At 45.6% G+C, this 22,090-nt stretch overlaps 3 protein-coding genes across 3 annotated transcripts; all 3 read left to right on the top strand.

The window, feature by feature from the left end:
* Positions 1 to 8,278: 8,278 nt before the first annotated feature.
* LOC146752354 (uncharacterized) lies at positions 8,279 to 10,197 on the top strand. Its single transcript, XM_085532012.1, has one exon. It carries the CDS (start codon positions 8,279 to 8,281, stop codon positions 9,593 to 9,595), a length of 1,317 nt encoding a protein of 438 aa, XP_085388138.1. The 3' UTR covers positions 9,596 to 10,197.
* Positions 10,198 to 11,237: 1,040 nt separating this feature from the next.
* LOC146752353 (obscurin-like protein 1) lies at positions 11,238 to 18,683 on the top strand. Its single transcript, XM_085531941.1, has 4 exons — positions 11,238 to 11,359; positions 16,131 to 16,153; positions 16,291 to 16,566; positions 17,452 to 18,683. Exons 1-4 carry the CDS (start codon positions 11,238 to 11,240, stop codon positions 17,757 to 17,759), a joined length of 729 nt encoding a protein of 242 aa, XP_085388067.1. The 3' UTR covers positions 17,760 to 18,683.
* Positions 18,684 to 21,385: 2,702 nt separating this feature from the next.
* LOC146752352 (obscurin-like protein 1) lies at positions 21,386 to 21,969 on the top strand. The gene has a single exon (XM_085531966.1). The coding sequence runs from the start codon at positions 21,464 to 21,466 to the stop codon at positions 21,860 to 21,862; it is 399 nt and encodes a 132-aa protein (XP_085388092.1). The 5' UTR covers positions 21,386 to 21,463; the 3' UTR covers positions 21,863 to 21,969.
* Positions 21,970 to 22,090: the final 121 nt, after the last annotated feature.

Here is a 22,090-nt window from a genome sequence, read left to right as displayed (position 1 = left end):
GGCTGGCTGTGCTCCACACTCACGTTATCAGATGTGATTTGCCCTTCTGTGGGGAGCCTCTGCTCTTTCCCAGCTCATCCTCCAGCGTCTGGGACTCCAGGATCTCATTCAGGCTATTGTTGGCTGCAGGGCAGCAGTACTCCTCCATATTCCTTCCCATATTTGCCCCCAACAGCCCCCAGTAGCCCCATATCACCCTAAGGCCCCCACAACCGTCTATCTCTCCATACACCACCCCTTAAAGCCCCAGACCTGCCCATATCCTCCAATAGCTCCCCACAACCCCTACACACCCTCAGAGCCCCCTAGAGCCCCTAGTCCTCCTATGGCCCACCACAGCCCCATATCCCCCCTAGAGTCCCCCTCAACTCCCTTTACAGCCCCTCCACAGCTCTATAGAACAGTCTTACAGAACTACCTCTAGTAGAAGCAATCTCCACACTGAGATCCTTTGCCAGTGGCACTCAGCCCTTCAGTGGGGTCTAAGAGAGCTGCAGCCAGACTCAAACACAACTGCTCACACAGCTCAGCTGCCTTCACCTGTGCTCCTGACGCTGACACACTGCAGCCCCACAACCCCTTCTGCCCCCCCCACAATGGCCACTCCCGCGCACTGCGGCTCAGCCAATCGGAGCCGGCGGAGCTGCCGCTGCCCAATGGGAGGCCGGGGGAGGCCGGCGCTGGGATGGGGAGAGGAGAGAAGAGACAGAGGCAGCACTGAGGTGGGATGGGCTGATGGGGAGTGCGGGGAGGACAGGGGGGTGTGGGGCTGTGGGGGGGCAGAGGGGGATTGTCCCCTCCTGCTCAGCTCTTGTGAGGCCCCATTTGCAGCACTGTGTCCAGGCCGGGGAAGGATGTGGAGCTGTTGGGGTGGGTCCAGAGGAGGGCCACTGTGATGATCAGAGGGCTGGAGCAGCTCTCCTGTGAGGAAAGGCTGGATGTGGCTCTGGGCAGCCTGGTCTGGTGGTTGGCGACCCTGCACATCGCAGGGGGTTGGAACTGGATGATCTTTGAGATCCTTTTCAACCCAGGCCATTCTATGACTGTACAGTTCCATAGTGGAACAAATATAAAATGCTAACTATGTAAAACATGGAGTCAAACCTGTGTGATTTGTCCACACCAGGAGGTGATTAGAAAACAATTTGTAAGCTACAAAGCTGCTTGCATGAAACGAAAACTACAAGAAAAAGGGAAAACCTTTCTTCCTGAAAATAGGAAGAATAATGGACCTGACATGAAATTTGGGTGAAGCTGCCTGATTTTATGAAGCTATTCCCATTGTTTTCTTGGTGCTGTGTTTCCCAGATGAGTGGTTTCTGGCTCTGCTGCAGCACCAGTCTGCATGTGAACATCAACTCTATTCACCATCTGGGAAGATTAGGACTTCCATTCTCCCACCAGCACCACTGAATTACAGTTACTCAGTGGTTAAACAAAGGAATCCTTAAAGAAGGGTTTACAGCTGTCCTGTTATCTGAAGTGCTTGGGGCATTCTGATGCTATTAAGCTCTATGTATTAAAAAGTTCAAAAAGAAAAGGTAGGCATCTGATTGTTGTGACAGTTTCTAAGTTATTTGGAAAGCTGTACCACCCAACCACTCCTTCTATTTGATGGAGGTGACAAAGCTCAGTTTAATTTCTGACTGCTGTTTAAATTCTGAAGCTGGAGCTGGTTCCTGGAGCAGAAAAAGCTCGGAAGCTGTCCCTCCTACAAGCAGGCACCTCTGAGCAAAATATGACATCTCAGTTTCTGATGGTAAGGTCAGGAGATCTGATTCTAGCGTCTAGCTTTCGGCTTCATGCTATGTTAGTGGGACCTTTGGCATTGAAGAGTGAGCAAAGCCTCAAAATGGTGGTAAGGTAACACTTTGCTATAGAAAGGGAAAGGGGAACTTCACAGAAACCAAGACAAAGGGTAACTGTAGATAGTTTACATTTAAAAGGGCAGGGAAAAGGGGAATTACAGACACTTAGTCAAAAGAAAACCAGAGAAGAGGGCAATAAAGATAAGAAGAAACTGTCCAGAGACCTCTGACAAGAAGAAGGATTAGATACCCCCGGGCAAGACGATGCTTACGTCAGAGAATGGTACCAGCAGATAACACCAAGAAGAAAACAGAAGAAGAATTTCACCCCAAAACAACGGCAAGGGTCGCGGGGAATGGGGTCAGGGGGAATGAGGGAATGGGGTTGCGGGGAACGGGGCCATAGGGAAGGTAATGAATATGTAATCAAACTGAGGAGGAGACTATTGATTATGTATTAGCTTAACCTATATCTGTAACACACTTTTCTCCTTACGGTGTGCAAGTTTGGAGGAGCTATCCCCCTTGCACCCGGCGCTGCGCAACGCTGGAATAAACATACCTGCTTTATAACCCATCTCTGGATTATAGAGTTTGATTCCGCAAGTCAATTTGGCACCCCAGATGGGACTACCTCTGTTTGGCTGCGGGACCAGCTGAGAAGGGGGACGCCTTTGGCGCGCCCCGAGATTTCTCGGAAGGACTCCCCTCCCTCATCTGATCACTGCAGGAGCAGACAAGAACCATCTGTCGGCGGAAAGGTATGTGAAACTGGGAAACGGGGGTCCCGTAAGTCGTGAGGAGACGTCCTACGCAGGGCACAGTGGAGTCGGCGTGCTCCCCCCCTAGGGACGTGAGCTCACGGGTTAGGTTAGGTTGCCGGCTGGGTTAGGACTCCCTAGGGAGTGCCTTCAAAGGGGCCAGTAAGTCGTACGCATGGTAAAAGAGCTATTGCTCACATTCAGGTGATTGCTAATTGGGCAGAGCTTGTCTGCTTTCTCTGGTACAGGGTGATTTGTGTAATCCTGGGATAATTGGTATCGTACAGCGCTGTCTATATAGGTGGCCTAAGTCAACAACTAGCACCGGTGTTCTTAACATCTTTGGTTAAGCTTAACAAATGATATATTGTAATTCTGTTTGAATTGTCGTGTGAGTGTGGTGTGAGTGAGACGCAGCACAGCTGCGGGGCGAGTGCGGAGTCCCGACCCGCGGTTCCGTCCTCCCGCGAGGGAAACGGCCGGGGACGGACGAAGCGAAAGTTGTCTCCAATACTTGTTTATCTTTGTTTTAATACGTGTTTATTTTGTATTATTAGTTACCGGTTGTTGTAAAGTACGTGGTCATAAGTCATAACGATACTGTTGTGTCAGAAGTGGTTTTACTTATAAAAGAATACGATTGTTTATATTAAGTTACGATGGGGAAATCACAGAGCAAAGAGGTCCCTGAGCGCACACCCCTGGGTTGTATACTGGCACACTGGCGAGATATTGCTGGGAAATCAAGAGGAACCCTGAGTCGGAAAAACTTGATTAAATATTGTAATCAATGGTGGTTGGTGTATAAGCTGGAGGAAGGGGAGAAATGGCCTCTAAATGGAACAGTAAAATATAATACAATCTTGCAGCTTATGTTGTTTCTGAGGAGAGAAAATAAGTGGGAGGAGGTAGCATATGCAGATATGTTCTTCACCCTCCGCAACCACCCGGAATGGCAGAAAGAGTGTGGAATGGGACCGCCACAAGATCCTTTTGTACTAACTATAGAAAAAGTACGGCGGGAGGCAAAAGAAAGTAAAATAAAACGCTGCTGCTCATCCTGTAGTATCGGACAGCAGTGCACAAAGACAGGCAAGGTTAGGGAGCCTGAAGAATTGTCGGAATATCTCCAGGTTCAGCGGGCAATAAGGGTGAGAAATGAGGAAATCCCACTAGATCCAGAAATGCCTTCTCTTGAGGATTCTAATCCTCCTTCACCCCCTTCACCCCCGGCCCTCCCTTCTCCCCCTGAGCCTCCTGCCTCCCCAGTAGCCTCACGTACCCGAAGCCAGCAGCCGTTAACAATAGCTCCGTTGAGGGAAGTGGTACGTCCAGAGGGGGGTACAATGTTAGTTAAAGTTCCGTTCTCTTCATTTGACTTAGAATCTTGGAAGGAGGTTTGTAAAAACTACCGAGATGACCCATCAAAGGTAGCAAGACAAATGCAGTTTTTAGTTAGACAATTTGAACCAGACTGGAATGATATTCAGTTGCTGTTGGATCAACTGACCGAAACAGAAAAACAACTGGTTCTAAGAACAGCACAAACCCTGCTTGAGGATAATTTGCGAGGAACAGATGAAGATATTAAAGACTATTTCCCATTACAAAACCCTCGCTGGGACCCAAATACAGATCATGGGAGGGAGCTTTTGGAGAGATACCGAGAATGGGTAATAAAGGGAGTAGAAAGAGCTATCCCTAGAACAGTGAACTGGTCTAAATTATTTGAAGTGAAACAGGGTCCCCAGGAGACTCCCTCGGAATTCCTTGAAAGGCTGAGGAATGTAATGAGAAAACATACCTCCCTAGATCCAAATTCAGAGGAAGGTATTCATCAGTTGGTGTCACTATTCACAGGGCAGTCTGCAGGGGATATAAGAAAGAAGCTACAAAAATTACCAGCACCGGCCAATAGAAATTTGGAAAGTTTGCTAGAAGTAGCTTGGAGAGTGTTTAGCAATCGGGAGGAGGAAGATAGGAAAAAGGACAGACAGATACTGATTGCAGCTTTGCAAGGGACAGGGAGGGGTGAAATGTGCAGAACAAGAAAGCCCCTGGAAAAGGACCAATGTGCCATCTGCCGGAAAAAAGGACACTGGAAAAATGAATGCCCACTGAGAAAACAGAAAAGGGGGGCATGGACTAAGTTCCAAGCCCCCGTAAAGGAGGATTGACTGGAACCGGGCGAGTCTACCCTGGCGGATTCACTGGTTAAGATAAAGCTAGGGAAGAAACAGAAGAGTGTAGAATTTTTAATAGATACTGGTGCGGCTTGTTCAGTACTAAATGAAGAATTAACTCCATTAAGTAAAGAATTTATGACTGTAAAAGGGGCCACTGGTCAACCCGAAAAGGCTTACTTCCTTAAACCTCTGAAATATAAATTGGGGAAGCAGGTAGGGATACATCGATTTTTATACCTACCTGACTCACCACATCACCTCTTAGGACGGGATCTCTTAGAATTATTAGGGGCAGAAATAAAATTTGAGGCAGGAAAGATGCGGTTTAAAGTAAGGGATGATTCTTTAATTGAGGTACTGAGCCTAGCATTGATCACAACAAATTCAACTCCCGAAAACACAGGGATGCCCGAAGAAATCAGTAATCAGGTCTATCCAGGGGTATGGGCAACGGAAACCCCAGGGCGTGCAAAAAACGCCCCTCCTGTGGTAATTAATATAAAGCAAGGAGCTCAACCCCCACGAATTAAACAATACCCCCTAAGGATAGAAGATAGAGAGGGAGCACAACCATTAATTGATAAATTCATGAGACACGGGTTATTAGTGGAATGTGAATCTAAATACAATACCCCGATACTCCCAATTAGGAAACCAGACGGGAACTACCGTATAGTACAGGATCTGAGAGCAATCAATAAAATAGTAGAAGATTTATATCCCCTGGTAGCAAACCCATATACACTGCTTACAAAACTATCTAGTGAATTGGCTTGGTTCACCGTACTGGATCTAAAGGATGCATTCTTCTGCTTACCCCTAAGTCCAGAGAGTCAGCTATTATTTGCATTTGAGTGGGAGAACCCTAAATCCGGCAGAAAAACACAACTGACATGGACAGTGCTTCCCCAAGGGTTCAAGAATAGCCCAACTATTTTTGGGAATCAGCTAGCCAAGGATTTGGAACAATGGGAACGCCCCTCTGAGAAAGGAGTTCTGTTACAGTATGTAGATGATCTATTAATAGCTACTGAAACGGAAGAAGAGTGTGTAACATGGACTATCAGTCTACTGAATTTTCTGGGGCTTAATGGGTATCGAGTCTCCCCACAGAAGGCCCAGGTGGCAAAACGACAAGTAGTCTATTTGGGCTACGAAATCACAGCAGGACTAAGGATGCTGGGAACAGCGAGGAAGGAAGCCATTTGTCAGACCCCCGAGCCCCGGACTGCAAAGGAGCTGCGCACATTCCTGGGAATGACAGGCTGGTGTCGACTCTGGATCCATAACTATGGACTTCTGGTAAAACCACTCTTTGCACTTTTAAAAACTAACCCCAATACTCTCACTTGGGATGGGGAAAGCAGAAGAGCTTTTAAACAGTTAAAGCGTGAGCTCATGCAGGCTCCTGCCTTAGGGTTGCCAGACACAACAAAACCATTCTGGCTATTCTCATATGAAAAACAAGGAATAGCCTTGGGAGTCCTGGCTCAGAACTTGGGGCCTTATCGAAGAGCAGTAGCATACTTTTCTAAACAACTGGATGAAGTAAGCAGGGGGTGGCCGAGCTGCTTGAGAGCAATAGCTGCACTGGTATTAAACGTTCAGGAAGCACGTAAATTTACTTTAGGGCAGAAAATTACAGTCTTGACATCTCACACTGTTTCAACTGTGTTAGAAGTGAAGGGTGGGCACTGGCTCTCACCGCAGAGACTCCTTAAGTATCAAGCTATCCTGATGGAACAAGATGATGTGGAAATAAAAGTAACTAATATTGTTAACCCAGCATCCTTCCTCAGTGGGACCTCGGGAGAACCAGTACTGCATGATTGCCTGGAAACCATTGATGCGGTGTGTTCCAGCCGACCAGACCTGAAAGAAGAACCACTAGAAGATGCTGAGGACTCTTGGTATACTGACGGTAGCAGCTTTGTGCTGCAGGGGGTACGCAAAGCAGGCTATGCTGTGACAACTACAAACAAGGTAATAGAATCAAAAGCCTTGACCCCAAATACCTCTGCACAAAAGGCAGAAATCATAGCTCTAACTCGAGCATTAGAGCTGGCAGAGGGAAAGAGAATCAACATATGGACAGATTCAAAGTATGCTTTTAGTGTGATACATGCCCATGGAGCAATATGGAAGGAGAGAGGACTATTATCAACACAAGGAAAGGGCATTAAGCATGCCGAGGAAATTTTAAAGCTCCTGGAAGCAGTTCATCGACCAAGAAAGGTGGCTATTATGCATTGCAGAGCACACCAGAAAGGAAAGATGCCGGAAGAAGTAGGAAATGCTTTTGCAGATCGAGAGGCAAAACGAGCAGCAAGGGAAGACCCGGTGGAAATGCATTCTTTAATTCCAGACGGTAAAATCCAAATTGATAGTGAACCCAGATACTCAAAGGAAGATAAAATTCTCATAGAAGATCTAGGAGGGCAAGTGGGAGAGGGAGGATGGGCCACTACCCCACAAGGTAAAATCATTATTCCCACGGCTATACTGTGGGCAGTGATAATGGCTGAACACAGAAAAACTCATTGGGGAGTGGAGGCACTGCATAAATATTTAGCCCAAAGAATAATTGCCCGGAACTTGTATTCCACAATTAGGCAGGTGACACAACAATGCGAGATATGTTTACAGAATAACCCCAAGTCAGGTCATAAAGTCACTCTAGGGCAGATAGGGAAAGGGAATTACCCGGGACAACAGTGGCAAATTGATTTCTCAGAACTCCCAAGAAAAGGGGGGTTCAGATATTTATTGGTATTAACAGACACCTTTTCGGGATGGCCAGAAGCGTACCCCTGTAGGACTAACAAGGCTCGAGAGGTAACAAAGGCTCTGTTACATGAGATTATTCCGAGGTTTGGGGTCCCTGCAGCAATTTCATCAGATCGTGGCCCACACTTTAATGCTAAAGTGGTCCAACAAGTAAGTTCACTATTGGGAATTGATTGGCAGCTACATACACCATACAGGCCGCAGTCCAGCGGTCAGGTGGAAAAAATGAATCACCTAATCAAATTACAGATAGTGAAATTGGGCCAAGAGGCTGGGATACCCTGGCCTCAGGCATTACCACTGGCACTCTTACGAGTTCGTACCAAACCCCGAACCAAGGAAGGACTGAGCCCATTCGAAATCCTTTATGGGAGGCCTTACCCTGTACAAAAGGGAATCTCTATGCAAACTGGGGAAGAAGTATTGAATGAATACATGGTAAATCTGACAAAGCAACTAAAGAAAATTGAAAAAACAGTACTTGGGGCCAGGGCACGGGGCCTAGATAGCCCAGTGCATAATATACTACCAGGCGACTATGTTTATGTTAAATCCCTCTCAGATTCACCTCTGGAACCAAAGTGGAGTGGGCCCTACCAAGTGCTCCTGACCACCCACACAGCAGCAAAGGTGAAAGGACTGACGCCTTGGATACACCACACCCGCCTGAAGAAAGCTCCCAGACAACAGTGGACGGTGAAAGAGGAAGGACCACTGAAGATCAAAATCCAAAAACATGTATAACAGCTTGGTAATTTTTAGCATGACCGTGACAACAGTCGTAGCCTGGCATGGGAACAGCTACCTGAAAATGACTGAGAAAATTGGCCAGGCTTTCAATAAATCTTGCTGGATATGCACGGCCCTCCCTAGAGGAGAGGGAAGAGTACCTATGTATGGGGTGGCAACACTAAACTGGACAATTCCAAGCTGGGTGGAATATGGGAAATGTAAGTTTGGTCTAGAAGACAAACAAGACAAACCACAGAAAGGTCCTAGGTTTGAGTTGCTAATCTTAGATTCTACTAGGTCAATCTTTGTAGATAGAAAATTTGATAAGGGGGTGGGGGTGGGATGGCGAAACTTAACGGGCATAGGGTGTAGTTGGGAATATGGGAATTCAGGAATAGTAACAGGGATTGTTAGAATTGGGAAATGGGCACAAGGCACGGGATGCGACCCTAGAACAGATGAGGCATCATACTGGGCCTCAGATAAGAATATTCTCGGAATTGCAAGGATGGCTACATCATTTGCCTATCAAGAAAAGATGCCCAAGCCATGTAAATTACCAAATGGGTATTGGTGGCTGTGTGGGGATGGGCATGCTCGAAAAGCATTACCTATAAATTGGACAGGGACATGTACTGTAGGATATTTGGTACCTCAAACTACAGTACACGAAGACACTCCACGAGGACTTTTAAGAACTCCCTGGATTCGAACTAGGCGCACATACAATCCCTTAGTGCACAGCACAGGCTTTCATAGCTTCTTAAGAATTCTCATTCCATCTCTAGGGGTGACACAACTAGAACAGGCAATTGTGAATATCTCAGCTACTTTAGAAATAGTAGAAAATGCCACAACAGATGCATTACGAGCAATCCAAGAAGAGGTATCCTCCTTATCCAAGGTGGTGATTCAAAACAGGATGGCACTGGATATATTAACAGCCAAAGAAGGGGGGGTATGCACAATAATAAATCAGAGCTGCTGTGTGTACCTAAACAAAGATCTAAGAATTGAAACCGACTTGAGGAAAATTTGGGAACAAACAAAGGTGTTGCACAAGGCAAGTCAGGATAACATAGGTTGGGAAAAAGGATTGTGGGATACACTCACTAGCTGGTTACCAAATTTAGGATGGGTAAAGCAGCTCTTTTTGGTCGGAATCATTATAGCCATCTTGGTGCTGTTAATAAGTTTTACCTGTATAGTAGTAAAGTGCTCTATGTGCTTGTACCAAGGTACCGGAAGGGAATACGAGGTTTGGAAGAGACATGAGCTGAGACAAAAGGTAGAGAGCGGAGCCTATTTTGAGACCCATTAAGAATCTAGCAGGTAAAAGCCTGCTAGATTAAAGAAAAGGGGGGAATTGAAGAGTGAGCAAAGCCTCAAAATGGTGGTAAGGTAACACTTTGCTATAGAAAGGGAAAGGGGAACTTCACAGAAACCAAGACAAAGGGTAACTGTAGATAGTTTACATTTAAAAGGGCAGGGAAAAGGGGAATTACAGACACTTAGTCAAAAGAAAACCAGAGAAGAGGGCAATAAAGATAAGAAGAAACTGTCCAGAGACCTCTGACAAGAAGAAGGATTAGATACCCCCGGGCAAGACGATGCTTACGTCAGAGAATGGTACCAGCAGATAACACCAAGAAGAAAACAGAAGAAGAATTTCACCCCAAAACAACGGCAAGGGTCGCGGGGAATGGGGTCAGGGGGAATGAGGGAATGGGGTTGCGGGGAACGGGGCCATAGGGAAGGTAATGAATATGTAATCAAACTGAGGAGGAGACTATTGATTATGTATTAGCTTAACCTATATCTGTAACACACTTTTCTCCTTACGGTGTGCAAGTTTGGAGGAGCTATCCCCCTTGCACCCGGCGCTGCGCAACGCTGGAATAAACATACCTGCTTTATAACCCATCTCTGGATTATAGAGTTTGATTCCGCAAGTCAGCATCTAGCACTGACCAACAGCAACTGACAGGCTGGTAACAGTGCACCCCAAAGCGGTTATGTGTCTGTTTATGTTATGAGGGAAAATTGTATCGCATTGAGATTTCATGTTTTTACACTTTGCAGATCTAACTAGCTGCTGGAAGAATCCTGTACGCCATGTTCACACCATTTTCAATGAGCTGGATGAGTCTGTTGTTGGCATTTTAATGCCATTTACCAGGCAGGCAATATGTATGGAGTATTTGGCTCTCTCTACAGTCATGAATATTTGAGTATCTTCAACATGTGGCTCATTGCTTCCATTTCAGGCTGCCCAGAGAAGCTGTGGGTGCCTGTCCTTGGTGTTGAAGGCGAGGTTGGATGGGTGATGGGCAGCCTGAGCTGGTTAGTGGGCAGCCAGCCCATGGCAGGGTGTTTAGAACTTAATGATCTTGATGTTTTCTTCCAACCCAAGCCCTCCTGTGATCCTATGATTCTGTGATTTCATTCAGGTTTATTGAGATGAGATGAGTTCTTCTAAATGTGCTGTTCTCCATATGATTATAATTGGAGTCTAGATGAATGACTTAAACCAGACACCAAACTTTCTGATGGCCAAAATGAAATGAAATCAATCCTTTACTGTGTCAGTAGTCTGTAACTAGAGCTTATCAGGTAATTCCCAGCCTCCTGCCTGTATCAGTGGCTGCACACAGTGAAAAAGTCTGATGGGATTTTAACCTATAAAATGTTCCAAAGCAACCAGAGGGTCAATATATTCACTATGCAAATACCTGCAGGAATAAGCTTGTCATATATGTCCTCAGGTACCACAGTAGTTAATGGTGGGACTCAGTAGGTCATGCTGCAAGTTGAGTCTGCTGATCTTGAAGGTCTTTTCCAGCCTAAATGACCTTATGCTAATATTTCTGTATTTATTTCTGTTCAGCTCCCAGAAAACCTCCCACCCAGCCCCCAGCTGACCCCGTGGTGAAAAATAAAACAGAAACGTCAGTGACGCTGGCATGGTCCCCTCCGAAGATGCACCTCCCCATTCCAATCCATGGCTACATGTGGAACCCAATAAACTAACTGGCTTCAAGTGGGTGAGTGCCACGAGTCTCACGTCCCCGTCCCAGAGTTCACGGTGAGCAATCTGTCTGAAGAGGCTGATGATCAGTTCCGAGTGTCTGCAGTCAATGCGCATGGACAGAGCCCGTCTCTGGAATTCCCAGGGAGCGTGCACCTTGGTAAGCACAAAAACCCCAATGGAAATGGGTCAGTGTGTGCTGAGCAGCTGTGTTGGTTCCCTAAAGATGCTTCCTTTGACTTTAAGGACAGTAGTGCATTAACACACCAAAGGATTTCCTTTATTCCCAGTTCTCCTATCTCCTATCAACCTCCAGATACCACTAAAGTGATACGAGTTATGTTTCTGTGACAGAGAGATGAATATCCTTATCTTTTGATATCTCACATGTGCAAGAGGCAGAACTTTCTGTAGCAGATCTTAAGCATAGAAGTGCTTCTTCCAGCACTCATGCAAAGGGAGAAGTAGAAATGTACCTATGATTTAATCTTCCATCTCTAAATGAGATACCAGACTTGCATCTAAAGAGCATTAAGACAAACGTTGTTCTTCCTCAGACCCAGTCCTGGCTGTGAAATCCCCCCTAACAACTGGTGAAGCTGTACCTGGAGGGGATGCCATGTTTACTATTGACCTTACAACAACGTGTTGCGGCACTTGATGCCTCAATGGTAAAGTCTTACAGGAAAGCGAGACCTGCATCATCAAGAGAACCCAAACTACTCACAGCCTAATCATGAAGAACGTCCCCAAGAAGGATGATGGAGCAGAAGTGAAATTTGTTGCCAAAAATGTTGATGTCAGCACCAAGATGAGAGTGAGAGGTATTTGCTTTGATCCTTCTCCTTTCCTCTTACAGTCAAGGCAGAGTTGCTGTGATCTGATGATTAGAACTGGGGCTGCAGGCATTCGCTGACTGTACCAAATACCTGAAATTGCATCACATGGACTGATGTGAGTCCTGGTAATGACCTAAACATGATAGCACTGAGTGTAGGGTAAGCCAATCTACCCAGCTGCTTGGTATGTGAACCAGATTGCTTCATGCCAGCTGATGAATGTCTGCAGTTCACAGCTATTGGCCAGTGCATTCAGTCACCAGGTTTACCACTGCATCACCATAGAGCAGTACTTTCAGCTCCAGGTTCAGACAGCCTTTCTGATTGCACTGGAATAGTTTAGAAGTAGGGGAGCAATCATTCCAATATTATCTCTATCAATCAGCTTTGCATGACAAAATAGAACAAATAAACATTCATGATGGGAGGAGCTGTTTGTCATTGGGTGGAAACCTCTGCAGAAGCATGTTTAGAGCATTCTTAATCAGTAGAAGGAGATGTTTGGTTGATTTTTACTTAGTAAATCCTGCAAGAAGACCAAATGAAACATCTTGAATTGCTCAGCACTGACACAATGATGAGTGCAGGAACAGAAGGTGATACTTTTTCAGAGATGTTGCAGCAAACATTGACCACGTTAGCCTGATATCAATTGAAATAACGAGGCCTTTGCTCCTGACAGGTGCTGCAGTGAGATTTACCAATAAGAGCAAAGATGTAGAAAAGATCTCCGCTCGGCTGCGTGAGGAAGCCAAACTGCAGGCTGAGCTTTCAGACACAGGCGCTACTGTGGAGTGGATGAAGGATGGGAAGGAGCTCAGGGCCAGTGAAAACTATGAACTGCACATTGAGGGGAAGAAACACACCCTGAAAATTCACAGTGTCTCAATGGATGATGCTGTAAGTTGTCAGTGCATCTGTGAGGGGGATAAAATGCTCTATCAGCTTTCAGTGAAAGGTATGTGACAGTCTGGGCTGTCCTCTTCCTGCCCAGGGCCAGCAGACTGCATTCACCTGACTCCCCGACAGTCCAGCTGTTGTCAGACAGCATCTGGGGTGTTTTCAGTGGCTGTTTTGACTTGAACTGGCCAATCTGCTTTGTAGAGCCATTTGATTTCTGTGTTCTGTCCTGTGATTCGTCCCTAAGATATAGAGGAAGTCAAGGGAAAGAGAGGAAAAAGAGCATCCCAGCCTTCCTGCTCTTCTCTCAGGGTGGCCACGAGAGATGATGTCAACAGCTCTTTTTGTAGCAGTGATCCCAAATGTAGAAGAGACCTGTGAAGAGTCACAGGGATGTTTACTTAGCTGTCATTCCATGGTGGGCTTTTTCTGACACGGATGTAGAGAGAAACTGAACTTTCCCACGCAGGTCTCTGTTTTGCTGCAGGGTGTAGGTCTGATCTCTGAGATCCACACGCATGGCCTTGATTGCAATAAATGAGAGCCCTTTGTTTGCTCCAGTGGAAGACTTTCCATTTCTGCAGTACCCTCTGCAGATGACACAAATGCAAATGCACCTTCTTCCCAGCAACAATTGCCTTTTTTTTTTTCACACTGAGTATGCATGAGGCTCTTCATCATATTCTGCTGTCTTGTCACCCTTGTTGGTCCATGGAGAAACAACAAAGCCCTAGAGTAGTGTATGCACTTTGGCATTGGAGAACTTACTTAATTGCTTCTTCTCAAAGAACAAACTCCAGAGAGGCATGGAGACATCTCCAAACAGAATTGAATAATGGGACTAAATTGATGGAGAGCAGAACTTCCTGCCAAGGCTTGTCAGCTAGTCTTAATTTTGCTTTTCTTCTCTCTCTTTGTCATGTTAGCATAATATTTCATACTGGCAGGTCTGCCCCCAGAATTAATTGAATTAGCTGGTGGACGTTTCCATGTGCTTTGCACTGTAATGTGACTATCAAATGAGTAATCAATGCTGTTATTTTAATATATGTGCTGGCAAACTTTAAGACAAACAACTGCTGTTGGTAGCTTGGTTACTGCAGAATCAGCTTTCGTGTATCTCATAGATAGGGAAGAGACCCTTAAGGGTCAGCTAGTTGGACTCCCCTGCAATGAACAGGGGCACCGCAGCTCCATCAGGTGCTCTGAGCCCTGTCCAGCCTGACTTTGAACATCCTCAGGCTCACCAATCTTATACCCATGCCACACACTCGCAGTATTTCACCATTCAGCATCGCCACTTGTATCTTCTCTTGCTGTAAACCAGAGCTAGCTGGTAAATCATCTGCTGTGCGGGTCAGCTGTGTCTCTCCCATGGGCATCACGTGGCTGCTGGGAGGCTCTGAAGAGCTGCAGCCAGAGGTGTGTCACCCGCTGGGCCTCGTGCCCAAAGGAGCCCACAGGAAAGTGTTGTTGCAGTTTGTCATGCACTGCACTGCCATGAGACTTGACGTGCCAGACATCCTCTGACACGTGACCTCCTGCATCCAGGCAGGACATCTGAGACATCTCCTTCAGCCTGACGTGGCTGCAGTTTCACACTGGTTTTACTAAGGAAGGAGAAGGCACGTGGATGAAACTCTTTTCCTGCTCTTCCTGGCATTAGCTCATAGTACAAGTAAAGCACTGTCAGGTCAAGCCTGGAGGAGTAATGCTTGTCACTGACATGTTCCTGTTCAGGGTGGAGCTGGAGGGTAAAATAACACAAGAAATTGTCATTGAAATTCAATATCTGTGAAATTCAGCTGGCTGCATTCACAGAACCTGGCGTTAAGATCTGTTTTATGTTTTATATCTTGAGCCTATTTTCCATAACCCAGTCCTCATTTATGAACTGAAGCTCTACTGAAAGCCTGTCGCTGTGTATGCTCATGCTGCAGCGCAGCGCTTGTGACCTCTAACAGCACATTCACGTTCCTCTGATCACAGGATCCTTAAGGTTGATTAAGACCCTCTAGTCCGACTGCTCACCCATCACCACCATGATGCTCACCATCAGCTAGCTAAAAACTCAGCAGAGATGATAGATCAAGCACAACACTGGATTTGGGATGGCTAGAGATTCCTAAGATATTGAAAGATTGCTTGCAGTTGATGTTGGCTCAGGTATTCATCCTGCATCCCACCTGCTGTTCTGTTTGGTTGAGAATCATGCATTCTGCAATTTCACTTTGTAATTCAAAGACTCTGGCTTTATCTGTTGAAAAACTGATCTAAAACAAGCCAAGAAGACTCCGTTGGAACTGGTTGATGCAGAACAAAGGCATCCCCAAAGGACAAGTTGCACTGTTTGATGAACATTATTGGATGAGAGCTAAGCTAAGATTTAAAAAGTTCTGGGGCTGTCTCTGAGCATCAAATACAGAGGAAGCCTGCATGATTCCCTGAGAATGGATACCTCCTACTTTGGTGTTGGGTTAAGGGAACACTAGCAGTAACTCCTATCACAAAATGTCACATGGCTCAGACAAAATGCCATCAAGAGGGCTTAATTAGGAGCACCAAATGGTCACAAGATGGTTTAGGGCAGGGAAGTAATCTATCTATGTGATATTGGTTGGTGCTATTAGTTCTTCACAGCTTGACTCTAGAGGGACTGTTCTTCTTTGGTCACCTAGTTTTAAAAGAATAGATGGCTCCTGTCTATTACAATTTTTAAGGCATTATTTGTTCACTGATGCCATAAATGTGCCTGGCATAGCAATTGGCCTTGGTGTATTCAGTGACTGAAAGCAACAGTTGTTGCTCTAAGAAATGCAGTACTAAGCTAGGTCTGCCTGTAGCTGACAGCCATCAGCTTGCTCCTCAGGCAGGTTCTGTCTGGATGGAATGAAGGGCATGAAATACTGATGTGCTCATCAAACTCTGCTTGTTAGCTTAGAGATAAAGTGTTGAATAGGTTTGTTCATGTATTGCAAACACGTTACTTAGCTGCCTTCATTTTAGCTTCAGAAGAACATGTGCAGAATACAGAATTGATTAAAAGAAATAAGAACTGTCTGCATAGAACTTACTCTTTCCTTACACAGGAGAATCAAACAGACGTTTGTATGTAAGTACCCCCAGAGGTGAAACTCGATCACCCAAATGTAATGAGCAGAGACATTACAATCAGTTCTAACTGTATCTTCTTGCTGTGCTGACTAAGCCTGAGTCAGGATGTAAACCACTTTCTCTTTTTTTTTTCAGATGAAGCCATTAATTCTGTCAACAAGCCCAAAACGACTCCAGAAATATCAGTCAGTCCTTCTGAAGACCTGGAGCTGGTGTGTGAGGTGTCAGCTGCAAGCGGAGCTGTCGTATGGAAGAAAGATCAAACAGAAGTGAAGCAGGACCAGAGGACAACCATCATCTCCCAGGGGACGCACCACAAGCTCATGGTCAAAAATGTGACCCTGAAAGACCAAGGGAGCTACAGCTGTGAAACAAAAGATGACAAACCAACATTCCAAGTGAAAGTCAGAGGTGAGAAAATGCTTGGAAACCCAGAGATAAAGGAACGCTTCATTTTGTGTGTCTTGCATTTGGAGGATCAACTTACAGCCTCTCTGGTGCAAAACACTTTGGCTATAGGACTTTCTTTGTCATCTAGTGTCATAGCAACACTTTTCTACATGTGCTTTTCCATCCAGGAATGAATTACTGCAACAAACCATAGGCAAGGAGGGTAAATTGTGCACCTCTTGTAGTCAGCTGGTGTCTGCAGGGTTACAGTGCAAGAGCACACCAGGCATGCAAGGAGTGAGAAAAGGGGAGGTGTTTGAAGAGATCTGGTTACAAAATTTGAATGACACAATGAGGTGGAAAATGCCAATAATCAGACTCATAAATGGCCTGGGTTGCAAAGGCCCACGGTGCTCATCCAGTTCCAACCCCCTTCTTCCTATGTGCAGGGTTGCCAAGCAGCAGCCCAGGCTCCCAGAACCACATCCAGCCTGGCCTTGAATGCCTGCAGGGATGGAGCATCCACAGTCTCCTTGGGCAACCTGTTCTAGAGGGCCGTTCCCTTCCGATTTACTGGAAATGTAGAGAGACATCAGAAGAAAAAAAGAGAAGGGAGGAGGTTCAGCAGTGCATGCAGGTGTTCTAAATCTCATGTCCAAATCTGCTATCAGAGTGCGAAATGTTTAGCTTTCTGATATGATATGATGTGATATGATAGGATATGATATGATATGAAGTGATATGCCTATTATTTCCCAAAGCAAGATAGAGGGGAAAGTATTTTCCTGTCTTAATGAGGCATCACAATGCTCAATGTGAAGGGCAAGTATAGTGAAAACGGGGAACTGGACTTAGCTCTGCAGCAGACTACAGCAAAACGGTGTGACTGTTGTGATGTCCCTGCAGAGAAAGAAGACGTGTTTACAAACAAGGACAAGGTACAAAAGGAGGTGAAGGCTGCACTGACTCAAAATGCCACGCTGAGCTGCGAGGTGGCCCAGGAGAAGACGGAGGTGAAGTGGTACAAGGAGGGGAAACTGATCACCTCGAGCAAGAAGTTCAAGGTAGAGTCAGAGGGCAAACAGCGTCGGCTGGTGGTGAGCCAGGTGGAGAAGAAAGATGCAGGGGAGTACAGCTGCGAGGCTGCTGGCCAGAAACTCACCTTCAAGATTCATGTAACTGGTAGGAAACACATTTTGGTTGATATTCTTTGATTATTCCATAGTCTGGCTGTGGAAACGTCTGTGTGAACGTGTCCTCTTTATTCTGACATGAAACTGTTTTGGGGAGGATGAAAATAAATGCTTACAAACATGCAGCTAAAATGATTATTTGTTTTTAACAGTGTTTCATCCAGCTCTTCCCCTAGGACTACTTTTATCATCAGCTGTCCATGGATGTCCAACTGTGATTTGTACAATGTGCAACACTGCTCTGCCAGTTGATATTTCAACAGTAGTAGTTACAGATCTCTACTGTGGCTGCACTGAGAAGGTTTGGTTGTTGGTAAAAGTAAGAACTTTTAGTCAGAGGCATTGCACTTGCCTTTGGTTTGTTGAATCCCATGTTGACGACCATTCGTTCCATGTTCTGTAAATGTAATGACCAGTCATGAATCCATTGATACCTTTCTAATTGTACATTTCTCATTAGTCTGAGAGTTTAGCACGGAGGTAGATCTCTCACTCCAGCTGCAGTAGAGATTGCTCTGGTGTCAGTATATTTTGCACAAGATCCGGTAAATTTTAACTTAGACTCCAGATAGCCATGGGCACATCAGCTGCATTCGGAGTGACCATTAGTGAGCTGGCTGATGACGAGGGTTTGTCTTCTGTTTTATTTGTAGCTGCACTCTACAGGTTTTTGCTCATAAGTCAGCTTGTTCTCTGTTAACTTTACAGTTCTCGTCTTGTATTCTGAGCTGATTAGGACAGGGAATCTGTTTTCTCCTCTTCTTTCTTATGGCAGTGAACACATTGGAGCTTAATCCTGGTCAAGGTTTGGCATTTGATCAGCTATGTGGAGGAGCAACTGTACTGGGAGTCTACTGCCTTTCTGCTCACACAGACCTGGTGTCCTTGCAGGGCATAGCTTGCGTTCTGTTCCCTTGTAAAGGTCACAGTCTTTGCTCTCTCCATCTTGGGGCATTCTGCTCCTTCAGTCCCTGGTGTGCAATATATCTCTGCTCCTGTAGTAGACAGTTTTGCTGCTGCCTGTGGTGTAGACTCTAAACCATCAGCTCTTACTATTCCCACACCACGTGGATGTGATTCTGGGGCCTTTGGATCTGTTCCGTGAGTTGTGTCGCTCATGCTTTTGGCTCAGGAAACTGGCAGTTTCAGCAAATAGTGGTTTACAGAAAGGGTAGATTTGGGAGGTATCTGTCAGAGCAAATGAAACATGAACGTTGACAGAAAGACTATGGCAACAGCTGGAATCAACCAAGTTAATCCTCAGCAGCCAAAGCCAGCCCACGTCTTATTGCAGAGGTGTAGGGAGAAAACCCAGAAATGTAGTGCTTTTACACTTGAATTTTGCTAGCTGAGGGCTATTATTAGCTGTTTGCCTCAGAAACCAAAGGTTTTCTGTTCTCTTTCAGACCGGATGAGCTCATGGCTGCACAGGGTAATGTAATACCTCCTCCTCTGCCATACGTGGAGAGTGCTTGCTTAGCTACCGTTTCTCATGTGTACCACCGTAACATGACGTGCAAGTCCAGCCCTCACTGCAAAATGATGTGGTGTGAAAGTCAGGAGGGATTATGAGTACTCTTGGAGTGGTTGGCTCTTTCACTACAGAAATCCTCATCTTACTAGCTTCTCCCAAAGTGCAATGGCTTTCTGAGTCTTAATTTCTCCTCTTACCATTGCACTCAGAAAGCTTTTCAGGGTTCCTCTACCCCAGGGTTCCACTGGTAGCACAGAACAATCCCATTTTAAGGACATGTTGAATGTTAGGTGCTCAGTGTTGAGCATTATGGGACGCAGATTAGACCTTCTTGCTTAAAAGAAACAAGTGCTGCACACCTTGGAAGCCTATAGAAAACAAGAGTAAAAAGGGCTGATTCTGCCATCTCATTATCTCAGTATTTGTGGTGCACGCTGAAATCCTTATTTGAAGTGGGCCAAAGCTCCATTGCATTTGTGAGAAGTTTTGCATCACCTGGTTGGTCTAGGCCATGTTTGTTGTCTTGCTAATAAGCAACCCTTCTGATCTTCATCAAATCATTGTGGTTGGAAAAGACCACAAAGATCCCCACATCCAGCCTCAACCCATCCCACCATGCACACTGCCCACGTCCCTCAGTGCCACATCTCCATGGTTATTGAACACTTCCAGGGATGGTGACCCCACCACCTCCCTGCAAAGCTGTGCCACCACATCACCATTCCTCTTCAGAAGAAGTTTTTCTTAACATCCAACTTGAACCTCCCCTGAAAATCATCAGTCAGAACAGGGGCTGTTGAAGATGGGCGGAGAGAATGATGCTTCTGCAGTCAATACAAGCAGGGAGGTCAAATGTAGAGTGTATCAACTGCATTCTTGCATTGGCTTGCTGCCCTGCTCCCTCGCCTTCAGTGGACTGCAGTGCTGGTGGTAGAGCTGTGGTGTGAATCCTGGGATTGCACGTACTGCAACGGTCAGCAGCACAGGAACTTGAGCTGAACTTACCCTCCTGGGCAGCTGCTGCCACTCAGAATTCAGACAGCATGCAGAGGAGAAAGTCATGAAGGAAGGGAAAGGGATGGCAGCAGAAGGCTTCACAGAGTGACAGCGGGGAGGAAGGAGATAGGGGACAGGTCATGGAAGGGTTTGCCATGACTGCTGGGGAGCAGGAGCCTTCCCGGTCACCTGAGCTGGGTATGCCTGAATATGCTTGCATGAATGATCTGAATGAGTGGTCTTCCATGTCTCCACTGCAAATAAAAGGCAATGTCAATCCCCCTCACACCTGCTAGTCCTGCATTCATGCTTGGAGCCTCTGTCTTGGTATCAATATCAGGACCCTGGGATCTTTCCTGGGACCCAAACAAGCATAGGAAGCTTATTCAAAATTGCTCTGCTGTTAGAAGCTGGCTAGCACTAGAGAAGTCCATGATGTAAGTGCATCATAAATATTCTGCACTTCTACAGCCTTTTGTAGGGCAAACCATGGAATAGAAATGGAAGCCCATTTATTTAGCGTTTATCTGTTCTCCCACGCCTCAAATAGGAGCTAGCATGAACGCTCTCAGCGACCAGTTGTTGGTAAAAGGAGAATCAGATAAAACAGTCATTAAAGTAATCAATAAAAGATTCAATGTATCAATCGATCCCACTTAGCAAAGTGATTAACTGAATCCCCTTAACTGAAGTGTGTATGCCTAACTAATTATACTTGCTATCTTTCTGATGCTAACTCCATTTGTTGACACAAAGGGTAAGGTGGGCTTTAAACACTTTATTCTATATGTGTTAGGTATTAAGAGGAGATGACCTCAGCCAGTTCTCTGAAGAATCAGGGGTTGCTGAGAGTAGAAAACCATGCTTTATGCATAAAACCGAGCTACAAAATCTAATGTAGGCCAAGTATTCACAATATTAAGGGCTATATCACTGCCATATGGTAGAGTCAAAAGATGGTTTTCTGCTCTTAAATTTCTATGGTTTCCTGATTTTGAGGTCTTCATAATTGAGCTGTATTTGGCTGCTCTCCAGCGTAGAGTGGAGCAATATCAAAAAGACAGACAGATGAAGATCTGTCATTGTCTTCATTAAAAGAAATCTGAAAATTAGGAGTCCTAGCTGATAGTAAAGACTACCCAGAGGGATGGGATGACCATAGGGACGGTGCTGAGATGCATTATAATGTGTGATAAACACTGTGAAGCAGTGTTGCTCCAGGAAATGGTCCAATACAACATAGAAGCAACTTTTAATGTCTTCCAGTCACAAGTTGTTCATATGTAATGTATATTTTACCCAGTGTTTTCCAGTTCCAGAAGCAGAGGATGCCTTTATCAACAAGCAGAAGGTGCAGAAGGAGGTGAAGGCTGTACTGACTCAAAATGCCACGCTGAGCTGCGAGGTGGCCCAGGAGAAGATGGAGGTGAAGTGGTACAAGGAGGGGAAACTGATCACCTCGAGCAAGAAGTTCAAGGTGGAGTCAGAGGGCAAACAGCGTCGGCTGGTGGTGAGCCAGGTGGAGAAGAAAGATGCAGGGGAGTACAGCTGCGAGGCTGCTGGCCAGAAACTCACCTTCAAGATTGATGTCACAGGTGAGAGAAATTGTTTTGACTGTATTGAACCCCCCAACAAAGAAGGAGGGGAAAGTTAAGTGGTTTGACACATTCAACCCCAGCATTCAGTGATGTAGACGGTGCTTAAATTCTGTTTAATTTGTGTACATTCCTGTTTGCCTTCTGAAGCTATGAACACAGAGGACTTGGGTAGCCTCAGCTTTAAGACAGGCTGGACATAATTCGGGAATTTCCCTGGGGATCTCAAGTAGATGCAATGATAGCAAAATGAGAAGTCAATAATTACAGGGGAAATTAAAGAATAT

This window comes from Coturnix japonica, unplaced genomic scaffold (assembly GCF_054131305.1).
Source record: "Coturnix japonica strain WE unplaced genomic scaffold, WE-NBRP24 Scf046, whole genome shotgun sequence".
Taxonomy (NCBI): domain Eukaryota; kingdom Metazoa; phylum Chordata; class Aves; order Galliformes; family Phasianidae; genus Coturnix; species Coturnix japonica.
This window is presented reverse-complemented; position numbering and strand designations above follow the sequence as displayed.

Coding starts and splice junctions, on each gene's coding strand:
- LOC146752354 (XM_085532012.1), top strand. CDS start 8,279: ATGTATAACAGCTTGGTAATTTTTAGCATGACCGTGACAACAGTCGTA.
- LOC146752353 (XM_085531941.1), top strand. CDS start 11,238: ATGGTCCCCTCCGAAGATGCACCTCCCCATTCCAATCCATGGCTACAT. Junction 11,360..16,130: donor TCCCCGTCCCAGAGTTCACG/GTGAGCAATCTG, acceptor TTCCTTACACAG/GAGAATCAAACAGACGTTTG. Junction 16,567..17,451: donor ATTCCAAGTGAAAGTCAGAG/GTGAGAAAATGC, acceptor ATGTCCCTGCAG/AGAAAGAAGACGTGTTTACA.
- LOC146752352 (XM_085531966.1), top strand. CDS start 21,464: ATGTCTTCCAGTCACAAGTTGTTCATATGTAATGTATATTTTACCCAG.